The sequence below is a fragment of the Artemia franciscana genome, chromosome 8 (assembly GCF_032884065.1).
Source record: "Artemia franciscana chromosome 8, ASM3288406v1, whole genome shotgun sequence".
Taxonomy (NCBI): Eukaryota; Metazoa; Arthropoda; class Branchiopoda; order Anostraca; family Artemiidae; genus Artemia; species Artemia franciscana.
Window position 1 is genome coordinate 3165532 of NC_088870.1, and position 12327 is coordinate 3177858.

Below are 12327 nucleotides of genomic sequence, written 5' to 3' on the forward strand. Positions count from 1 at the left end.
ACATTTGCTCACTACAGATCTTTAGTATTAAGCTGAGGCTCTTATCCTGATTACGCATCTGACCTATGTGGAGGATGTGTTTGAGCATTGATTACTGTATTTATCGTGTATTCGGTTACATTAGCCCCCTTTTCGTATTGGCCGATTTCATTTACCTCTTTGCTCTTGCATACTTCGGCAAAGTGATTTAACTTGTTTTAGTTCGAACAAGTTTTGCCAGGATAGGTTTCATTATCTTGCGTTCAGTTACTTGAGTTCTGTTATCTGTTTAGCTAATTTTACCAAATCCAAAGTCTTTTGCAACTTACTTGAGTTCAGATATATATTGCTCAATTTCATTTCCTTTGTCTCATTTGTGGAAGGTGAATCTTGTAAAGAAGAACACTGGGGGTCAGTTCAGCTCAAAATGAACACAAACTATCCATCATCTGAGAGGGATATTAAAGTTATTTATAATAAATATAAAGTGCACATTTAGCTTAAGAGTAAATAGCAGAGGTTTGACAGGGCAACGGCCTCTTTCTTATTTTGCCACAATTCTATTTCCTTTGGATAAGCAAATAAACGTGAATGAGCCTCTTCTCCTTTTAGTTAAAATGATTTTGAAAGATAGAATATCAATTGGAGGACTAATTCTTATGGAAATTAAACAAAAAAAAGTTTTTTAACTGAAAGTAAGGAGCAACACTAAAACTTAAAACGAACAGAAATTACTTCGTATATGAAAGGGGCTGGTCCCTCCTCAACACCTTGCTCTTTACGCTAAAGTTTGACACTTTTTCTCAACTCTACTTTTTAAAACACTAAAAAACTTTAGCGTAAAGAGTGGGGCGTTGAGGAGGGACCAGCCCCTTTCATATACGAAGTAATTTTTGTTCGTTTTAAGTTTTAATGTCGCTCCTTACTTTCAGTTAAAAAACTTTTTTTTTATTTAATTTCTGAACGTTTTTGATTTAATGCATGTTTTCATTTTGGCTCTCCGCAGATGAATAACTAAAACGAAATTTGCATATTTATTTATTTTGGCTAAATGGCTTTCTCATAGTTTTGATCGAATGATTTTGGGAAAAAAGGAGGCCTAATCCCCCCCCCCCCTCAGTTTTTTGGTTACTTAAAAAGGCAACTAGAACATTTGATTTTTTACAAACGTTTCTATTAGTAAAAGATATACGTAACTTACGAACTACCTTACGTAACGAACTTTTGTATTCGTATGTTTTTATTACGTATATGAGGGGGGTTTACCCCCTCAGCAGTACCTCGCTCTTTACAACAAAGCTTAAGTTTTGTCCCAATTCCTTAATAATGACCCCTGAATCACACAGGACGTGATTCAGATATAAATAGTTGAAATTACTAAAAATAATTTAACGCAAAGAGTGAGGTATAGAGGAGGGGACGAATCCCCTCATATGCATAGTAATTTTTGTTTGTTTTAATGCTGCTCCTTACTTTCAGATGAAAAAACGTTTTCATATTTATTTTTTTATTGTTTTTTTTTTAAATAGTGCTAGAAAATCCTGCGCTCCCTTCATGGAAATTTTCTTCCCCCATGACAAATTACTCCATGGAAAGTTCCCCCAACATATCCCCCTATTCTTAAAAACTCCCTCCCCCAACCAAAAAATATTCCCTGAAAACGTCTGTACACTTCCCAATAACCATTACTATATGTAAGCACAGGTCAAAGTTTGTAACTTGTAGTCCCTCCCACGGGGACTGTGGGGGAGTAAGTCGTCCCCAAAGACATAGTTATAAGGTTTTTCGACTATGCTGAATAAAATGGCTATCTCAGAATTTTGATTTGATGACTTTGGGAAAATGATTAGCGTGGGAGGGGGCCTAGGTGCCCTCCAATTTTTTGGTCACTTAAAAAGGGCACTAGAACTTTTTATTTTCGTTAGAATGAGCCCTCTTGCAACATTCTAGGACCACTGGGTCGATACAATCACCCCTGGGAAAAAAAGCAAACAAAAAAAACAAAAAAAAACAAACAAACAAACAAATAAACACGCATATCTGCCTTCTGGCAAAAAAAAAATACAAAATTCCACATTTTTGTAGATAGGAGCTTGAAACTTCTACAGTATGGTTCTCTGATACGCTGAATCTGATGGTGTGATTTTCGTTAAAATTCTATGACTTTTAGGGGTCGTTTCTCCTTATTTCTAAAATAAGGCAAATTTTCTCAGGCTCGTAACTTTTGATGGGTAATATTAAACTTGATTAAACTTATACATTTAAAATCAGCATTAAAATGCGATTCTTTTGATGTAGCTATTGCTAACAAAATTCCGTTTTTAGAGCGTTGGTTACTATTGAGCCGGGTCGCTCCTTACCACGTTACCACGAACTGTTTGGAAAGGAGGTTGAGAAGATCAAGTCACTTAGACTAGGAATTTATAAGAATCGATAGATGATGTTAGGTAAAACGAAATTCGATGAAGTGTATAACTTCGATAACCATGGTAGCATTGTTTGTAAAAATGGATGGTACAGCGAAGAAGTAAAAAGTGGAATAGCCAAAGTGCAAGGTCTGTTTTGCAGTTGAAAATATTTGAAAAAAAATAGTAGGATAACTATTTGAAATTAAATTTGAAAATTGAAACCAACGATAATGAAAGTGGCAAAATATGGCTTTGAATAGGGCACATATTGAACTTGAAGCGGACACACTTTGTTTGACTGACTGCATGTTAAACTATAAAATGTCCTAAATATGTGGATGAATCCTACTTTCAAGGATTGTAAGGAAAAAGGATAACCTTGGCATAATCTAAGAAATTCTGGCGAGAATTCAATTCTTGCGTCCTGCTAATGCATCAAAGAATGATCCATTTGACAGTATTTGTTTTCTTCTTGGACTCGCTGTGATTCTCACTGTTGCTTCTCTCCTAACCATAGATTTCATTTACGATTCGATGTGATCACCCCTGTAGTTTTCATCCTAACCGCAGATTTCGTTATCAAGTATTTTCATTTGAGATTCGTAGTGTTGCTTATTTTTGCATGTCATCTAGTTGCACAGCTCATTAGTGCTCCATTTTCGTGCATCATTACATCAGACATTTTCCCATGCCCTTTGCTTTAGCTGTCCACACTCATTCAAAATTGTTTGAAAAAAAATTATACATACATACATACATTAATAAATACAGAGCAGCTCGTTTAAAGGGAGTAAATACATTCGTTATTCTTTAGTTTTAAGTCATGTGGTGTCAAATAAGCAACTTCAATCGAGTCAGGAAATTCTGCCACAAAATCAATTGCCCCTTTCCGTTAATACATCAAAGAATCATCTATCTTATAGGATTTTTTTGACTGGTTGTGATTCTCGCTGCTGCTTATCTTCCAACAGCAGATTTCATTTACGATTTGATGCATTTGTTGTGATGCTGTTTGTTAAATGACACTATACGTGATACTACACTTGATACTTGAGGTTACCTGATAGTACATTTTTTATTGTGGCCAATTTCACTCTGGGAGGCAAATACCAGAGACCTGAGGTATTTGCCTCAATAAAAATAGCACATTTTTATTGTCGCCAATTTGACTCTTGGAGGCTAATACCAGATTTGTGGGTAGTTAACCCATACAAGAGAAAAGAAAAATTTGTGGGAACATTTCTCTTAGTGTTAGAAAATGAAATATTATATTCAGATTCGTGTTTGTAATGAGGCCAATCTAGGCCATTACTTCAAAGTGCCACAATTTAGGTTGCCTAGTCTGCACTGAAGTAACTGAAACTGTTGTTTATGCTTTTTTAGAAGCCTAAAAGCCTTCGGCGTTTATTAATCAAACAATGCAAGAGATAAATCTTTTTTTGAAAAAAAATTGAAATAAGCACACCAAACTATACTTGAATTTTACTCAAAGACTTCTTTAGCAAAAAATCAGACAAATATGATCATCAAAATATTCAAATATAAATCACATTTTTAAAATCAGTTAAACGTAAAATCGTCAACGATCAACGTAAAACTGTCGATCCTCAACGTTCGTTTCAACTAACTATTAACTTTAGGGGAGAATCATAAAGTAGAGACGCCAAACAAATTTTGTCTAGGGGTGTTACAAAGTTAAATTTGGCCTTGGTTATAATAGGTGGAAGTTACCCTCAAAAGAGCTTGAAGTCGGAAACACCTTTTCTGTGTGTTTCCCCATATATTTCTATACATTCCACCTGAAATGTTTTCACAGTCGTACCCTCCGAAAATAATCATGAAGCATAGTCCCAATTAAGACCCTACTCTTACACAATTTAATAGTTCCCTTGTAAAGCACTTCTAACACGAAACAGCGTATCTTGTATCCTTACAAATATTGTCTTTGCAATCAATCCCTCATATAATTACAGCTCAATTAGGGTTATGGACAAAAATATATTACCATGATTAGTTACCATTCCCTCCCTTTTGTGGTCTTTCATTCCATGCATGACATTTACCTGGCATTTCCAAGATCAAGGTCCAATTTCTGAAAAACTTCCCTTTTATAAGTTCTCTTCCCTAATTAACTACGACTGGACAAGGAAATTCCTTCTGATCAAGGTTCTGTAACCTAATACACGGGGGAGATCGAAAAAAACTGATTATTTTCCTCTAGCTTTTCTGTCAGCCTGTCACATTTTCTGTCATATTACTATTCCTATTTTTTAGTCTCAGTTTTTCAGACTCATAATCAGGGGGATAGGTTATTAGGTGTCTTGTTAAGATACTTGAAAGGGCAGTTACTTTTATAGGTAAAATTCAAGATATTATTAATGAAAATGATATGGTACTAACACGTGCGTACATTATTTTCCAACTATTGTAACCTCTCATCAAAGAGTTTAAGCCGAGTTCGTCGGTGGCTACTTTTCTATCAATCTTTGATGCGTTTCATCGCCAAAAAAGCCTAGATAATATATTTGGGTTCAAATGGGGGTTTACCCAAGATTTCCACAACTGTCTGTTTTATATGGTGAGGCAAGGGGAAAAGAGTGGTCTCTTGGAAATTATGCCGCCAACTATACCAGGTTTTGATACCTTGCTGTGATAAGGAAAAGAAGTTTTGACCAATTTTCAACTCATGCTCAGATCCAACTACTATCTGCAATCGCTTACTACCACAAGTGGATATTTGAAACTTATAAGAATGCAAACTGACACTAATGTAAATAAATAATCACCAACGTCATCTTGCGTTTGGCGACTTTTTCCGGCCAAAAACCGTTGCATACTTGCCTTTTCGGGTCTTTTAATATTAAGGGGAGGGTAAGCAAAGCAGAATTATATCCCCAGTAGGCCTCGAAGCTTAAAGTTGACTATCATGCTTAACCTTCCAAGGTTTTCTCAAACTAACCTTGGATACTTCGTCCAGACTAGATTTTGAGTTTAAGTGTCTCTTGAAAGGAAATGACAGTTTTTTTTTTGTTTGCATTCACATATATATATAGTTCACCTGCATGGTGAGAACTCTTTATAAATCTCATATGATAATACATGATATAAAAAATTTAATGCATAAACTTAAATTATCATGGTAATTTCTTGAAAAAAAAGCTGACAGAAAAGCATAGGTAGTTTCTTATACTTGTATAGTATGCCAGATAAATAATGTGATCAGTGCTATATACGAGAACGGTATTGCTGTGATTAAGGTAGGAAGTGAGGCTAATAGTTGATTCAGTGAGGAATAAGAGGACATGTCCTATCCCCGTACATATTAACTATTCTGATAACCCTCCTAAAACTAAAAATTGTGTGCGCATCTGTTAACAGTCTCCATAAAACAGAAATAAAAATGATATTTAAACTTTTTGTATATAAAACAAAAAAGAAAAACAAAAATGAAAGGAGCAAAGCAAAAAAATATGTAGCCCCAGGGTCCTATCCAAGGCTGGAGTCTGAAGAGCATCAGAAATGTTTCCATGGAAGGAGGGGAGGGGGAAAAATCACACTGATGGCTATTTTCAGATGTCAGAACCGTATCCAAAATTGCCATCCTGGGGGGAGGAGGTGAAATTTTTCCAGGGGATTACCAAAAGAATTTTCATTAGGGGTGGAGGGATGAGAGTTTTTCTCCTCTATTTTTAAGACAAATTTACAAGTTAATCAAATTATTCTTCAGTGTTTTAAGGAAAAACGCCCTTTTACCTGCATTTTTATAATCAATTTGTGAGGCAGAAAAATAGTTAAAATGGAGGAAAAAACTCAGTAGCCTACCCCCTTCCAACACAGAAATAGCCTTCGAAGGTACCTACTTTTGAATTTTTTCTAAAGACGATCCTTCAGACCAATATTAGGAAGAAGCTCCCCACTACCGCCCCCCTTTTTGCAGGTATCAATCAATCAATCAATCAATGTGTTTATTAAGAGAAAACAAAGAAAAATTACAAAGCATTAGACCCCACAAAGGCTCTTTGGCCTGTGATGGTGGGAGAAACATTACATCAATTAATATAGAAGAAAAGCAACAAAAACCAAAACAATGACATATATGTCATATGTCAAAATAAATTAAAAAAGGAAGTGGAAAAAAATGAATATAGAAAAAAGAAAAGAAACGAAAAACAACAAAAGCAAAATAATGACATATCTGCTTATGTACTAAAATCAATTAATAAATGAATATAGTAAAAAAAAGAGAAAAAAAGAAAAAAAAAGAGAGAAACATACCAAGCCAATCAAAGCAAGTGGAATATATAAATCGAAGAAAAGAGAGAGAAGGGAGGAGGTACTTGCAATTTGGGTATTGGAAGTGGTCAGTCGGGAGGACATTAACAAAATTTTAAACATAGAATATCAGGATATTAAAAAAAAACTCAAAATTCTTTTGAAACTACCAAACGAGTGAAATTCTTGAGCCGAATCAGGTAGGAGGTTTGAAACTTTATGACAAGCAGTTAGTGAATTAAATTCAGATCTCACCGATGGCGTAAACAAAATATTTAATATTTTGGAATTAATATTCCTTGAATTGCGAAGGTGATGCATAGACCTATCACTGACGATAGAAGGAGTAGTTTGTAGGGCCGAGGGAGCATTCACCATGAAGTTGATGAAAAGTGAATGACGCGCAAGAATGTAGAGTGACCGCAAATCAAATAAAGGGCTAGTTAGGTTATTTATAGAAAAATTGGTTTCTTGTATAAGCCTTCTTGCTTTATCATACGACTTAGACAGTGGTTTCAGAAAAGAAGAAAAATTTGACATCTATACAGTAGGGCAATAAGAGACGCATGGAACAGAATTTTTAAAACTGATCCAGGAAAATATGATTTAGTTTCCTCAAAATTCCAAAACTACTTGAGATCTTCATATTAATTAGTCCAATATGATGCTTGAACGAAAGGTTCTCACCAAGAAGAATACCGAGAAATCGGACATATCGATCCTTAGGTCTACTGAGAGAACCCCTAGAAAGGTGGATATCAGTTAACTGAGGGTACGCCAGAGAAATATGGCAAAATATTAAAACACTTGACTTAGCAATATTTAGGGCAAGACAATTAGCCTCAAACCAGAGAGCGACTCTCTCGAAGAGGTTCACTACTTTAGGAAGCATCTCAGACTCAGTTCCAACTGCAATACAAATAGTACTGTCATCAGCGAAGGCAATGAGAGCGTCCTCATCCTGCAAAAGTGAAGGATTTTTTTTTTTTTGCATTGAAAGGTTCAAGATGTCATAGGCGACAGCAAACTAATGGTTTCTGATTTTTAACTACAACTATAAGGTCATTAACATAAATTAAAAACAGAAACGGACCAAGAACAGAACCTTGAGGCCCACCAAACTCAACTTCAGACGAAAAGCTGGAAAGAGAATCGACTGAGATAGTTCTACCAAACAAATATGAATTAAACCAAGAATGAGCCTGTCCTCTTACACCAATGTGTGACAGCTTATAAAGAAGAATCCCATGAGTTAAGGAGTCAAAAGCCTTACGGACATTCAGGAATATAGCAGCAGGGATCAAACCAGAGTTAAGCGCGGTGTGGAGAAAATCTAAAAGCGTTACACATGCATGTTCCGTAGAATGTTTAACTTGGAAGCCAAACTGAAAATCATGAAAAAAACTTTTAGCCTCTATACAAGCTAGTAGTCGGGAAAGCATGGTCTTTTCAAAAATTTTACTAAAAACAGACAGCAAGGATATAGGTCGATAATTGGCTGGATCTTTTCGAGGTCCACCTTTATATAAAACAATTACTTTAGCTCGTTTAAGAGAACTGGGGAAAATCCCATTTTCAAAAGAAAGATTTATAAGCTTCGTCAATGGAGAAATAATTGAAGGAACAATGAACTTAACTACCATAGTTGGAATGCAGTCAGGGCCAGACGCCAAACAACTTTTCAAGCTATTTACAATCCTGGCTACTTCAACCTCAGAAGTAGGATGCAACACCATCGACTTGAGACAAGGCGGACCAAGATAAGATTTGAAATCTGGTTGTGACAGCGAAGACCTGACTGAAGAAGCTGTAGTTTTCCCAACATTAGCAGAAAATGATGTAAATGCTTCCAGAACGGATGGAACGCTCTCAACAACCACATCACCAACCACAAGACTCGGAGGGATAGAGGGAGCTGGAAAAGAACCTTTAAGAACGGAATTAATCACTTGCCAAGTCTTACGAATATCCTTCCCACAATCTGAGAACATCTTAGAATAATAAAGGAATTTGGCCTTCCGGCACAAAGAGTTAAAACATTCCTGTAGAGTTTGAACTGCTGAAGACAGGTAGAATTCGAACATGGCTTTGCCGACTTAAAAGCTTTCCAAAGATTATTTTTTCTTCTCTAACTCTTTAGAAGGCCAGGTGTCATCCATGGTTTAAGTGGAATGGATCTTTTTGACCTTGAATTAGAGGGTTCAGAGCACATACTTCAAAAATCGAAGCTTTCACTGACTCATAAAAAGAATCAAACTTTGAACGAAAATCATTATCCTCACGAAAAATATTCCATGTCTTCTCAGCTAAATGGAATCTGAGGCGGATTAAATTATTCAGATCAAACCTAAAACAAGCTTCTGGAGTATTCCTACTCAACCTTATTTTAAAGTTAAAAGTGGAAAATACAGGAAAATGGCCAGAAATATCACTCACTACAAAAGAATTCTGAACCACACTAAGAGACGAAAACATATTATCAGTTAAAGACGCTGACGTATCAGTTAAACATGTCGGAATACAGGTTGTTGGTAGAGCCCCAGCAGTGAGCATAGTTGAGAGGAAATCCACCGTAGTAGAGGACGCCACATCAATCAGATTTATGTTAAAGTCTCTCATTATTACTAGTTCGTACGAACGTCTCCCTATTAAATCCAAAACCTCATCAAGGACATGAAGAAAAGAAGGGACGGATCCTCTCGGAGATCTATAAACATTACCACTTATCAAAACTTTGTTTTGTAATTTAATTTCAATAAACTGGGATTCAAAAACCCCTTCATCATTCCTTGACAGATCGCTTCGAACGAAATAGGGAATAACATCAGAAATATACAAGACTAGACCACCCTTTGCCATCCTTCTGCGATTTAGTCGTTCCATTTTATAACCGGGTATATCAAGAAGCATTTCATTATTAGAATTCAGAAAGGTCTCACATAACCCGACAACATTAGGTTGTACATCAGAAACTATCTGCCTCAACTCATCAATCGATGAACATAGCCCTTGAGTATTGAGTTGAAGGACTGAAAAATTATCATCTCATCTAGTAGCCCAAATTAAATCGGAAAAATACTTACTAGTAATTGAATCGGAAAAATTTAAGGAATTGTTTTGAATTTGACCAATAGAATTATTAACAATATTCAAAACATATATTGGATTACTTTGCAATTGAAGTAGACGACCATCAAGGGAGTAAACATCCCCAAAGCCTGAGCTAGAAAAAAATCATAGGACCTAAAGAGATGGTGTATCAGACCTGCGCAACAACAAACAAAAAGAAAATACAGCAAAAAAACAAAAAAACTACGAGGCTATAAGCGAACAAAAAAAAACAAAAATTGGTGAAAATATAACAACTCTTAACTATTAGCACCGCTATTAAGCAATATCGTCGATAGACCATAAGCGACGTGAATAAGAATCACTAGCTAGACGTACATAAATTCGACCTTGGTGAGACCACACTTGCTTATTCCCATATTTATCCCGTGCTAAGTTCAGAACATCACATCTTTGTTTTGTCAGATTTTCAGACACAAAAATACCAGGCAAGCTAATTTTGACTTTCCTTTGAACACTTTAGAAGCAAGGTCTTTAGACTTGAATGTTACAACTACAGGAGCAATTGCATCCTGTTTACTATTACCTTTGCTTATATTTAATCTTTTAACTTCTATCATATCTCGATTTGATATTTCAAGCTCTATTCTGTTTGACACTATATCAAGAACCACCAACTTCAAGTCACTATTGGGAGGTTGCTTAACCCCACTGAACAGGAGACTATTTAATCTCTTTTCTTGTTCATACTCATCAAGCTTATGAAGCTCTGCAACTTTAATCCGTTCCTCCATAAACGAGCATTGATTTTTTAAATGTTTTAAATCATCAGACAAAGAAACAAATTTCGGCTCGAATTCAACAACTAATGCTCTGTAAATTTCATTTGAAATCGACGAGCTTTGCGCTCTGATTGCATTAACTGTGTCCTTAGAAAATAACTGTTTGCCTCCAACGGATGCCAATTTTTCATCTAATCTCTGATTTCTGAGCAAGGTTTTCCATGACAGACTGAATCTCTTGTTCCGTCACTGTAATCTTGTTAATAAGGGAGGTTGATCCCAACGACTTATTTAAAATGATATTTTCAGAAGCTTGCCCTTTAAGTTTGTCTTTACATATTTCTATGTAAATGTCTGGTTTCATCACAAGCTCTTCAAACGCTCCCTTTACACCTTTATTAGAGGTTTTCATAGCCTCAGCTTTATTGCATTCAAAATCTAAAATTTGGGATTCATTTACGAGCTGGGTATCATGTGTACCGTAACAGAAAACTAGATACTTGTAATTTCTAGTTTTTTCACTTCCCTTCGGATCAATTACTTCAACAATACGTACAGGCTATTCAGGGTAACCTCTAAACCTAGCCAATGCCAGCATATGAACAGTAAATTTAGCCATCTGCTTAACTAGCCAGAAATTAGTTAGAAAAATAGCTTCGATAACACAAAAAAGTTCGTACCTTTTCGTTGAGTGGTTGAACCGTAGACTTAAAAGTCAGCCAAACTGTCCTTAGTAATGTGCCAAGGTGAACAAAATTGAACAATAGATCAAGTGAGTCTCTCTTTAATGCATAAACTTTCATAAATTAATTTTCTCGATCCAAAATCCCATATGAATTCATTTCGCAATCTTGCAATCTATCTAAGTCCGAACTGAACTTGCAATCTATCTAAGTCCGAAGCGAATACTGTATTTTAATCCGTTTAATCAAAGAAACCAGTTCTTTATTTCAAAGGCAATAAAATATCCGTTTTATACTGACTGTCTAAAAATTGCACAACAAACAAATACCTTGTTATAAAAATTGAACTACATGGCTGATCAATAAACATGATACCACAAAATAAGGCCCCCTAGATTTTGAATGGTTATCCCCCCCCCCCGCAAAAATAAAACCAAGGAACATACAAAAAAACACCGCTCTTAATTATTTCTTGTCTTTTCTCCGTCAAGTTGAGTATGAACACACTACTATTATTATCATCATTTAATTATTCAATTTAATGTTTTGTGAATCAAACAGTTCATGGTAACGAATTGTAAGTAAGGAGTGACCCTGCTCAGTAGTAACAGAAACTCTAAAAAACGAAATTTTGACACCAATAGAAATATCAAAAGAATTGACTTGTTATGCTGATTTTAAATATACAAGCTTCATTAAGTTTAGTCTTACCGATTAAAGGCTACGAGCCTGAGAAAATTTGCCCAATTTTCGAAAAAAGGAGGAAACACACCCTAAAAGTACTAGAATCTTAATGAAAATCACACCATCAAATTCAGCGTATCAGAAAACTTACTGTAGTGGTCCGGCTCTATCTGCAAAAATGTGCAATTTTGTATTTTTTGCCAGAAGAAAGATCACGAATGCGTGTTTATGTGTTTGATAGTTGTTTTTTTTTTCCCGGAATGATCATATTGAACCAGTTATCCTAGAATATCATTAGATGGCTCACTGAAACTGAAATTAAAAGTTCTGGTACCTTTTTAAGTGGCCAAAAAGATTGGAGACCAAACTGGCCCGTCCCCCGTCCCTTTTGAAAAAGTAGTCCGATCAAAATTTTTAGATGGCCGTTTTGCATATCATAGTTGAAAGGCT

General features: G+C 35.5%; 1 protein-coding gene across 3 annotated transcripts in view; it reads right to left on the reverse strand.

The window, feature by feature from the left end:
• LOC136029877 (dopamine receptor 1-like) overlaps positions 1-12327 on the reverse strand; it is a 298704-nt gene that overhangs the window by 203808 nt on the left and 82569 nt on the right. The window contains exon 1 of one of the 3 annotated variants that reach the window (XM_065708353.1): positions 11191-11355. The exons of the other annotated variants lie outside the window; for them this stretch is intronic. Coding sequence (XP_065564425.1) covers positions 11191-11313 — 123 coding nt within the window. The 5' untranslated portion in view covers positions 11314-11355. Of the gene's footprint in view, positions 1-11190; positions 11356-12327 lie in introns of those variants that run through there. 3 annotated transcript variants of the gene reach the window in all.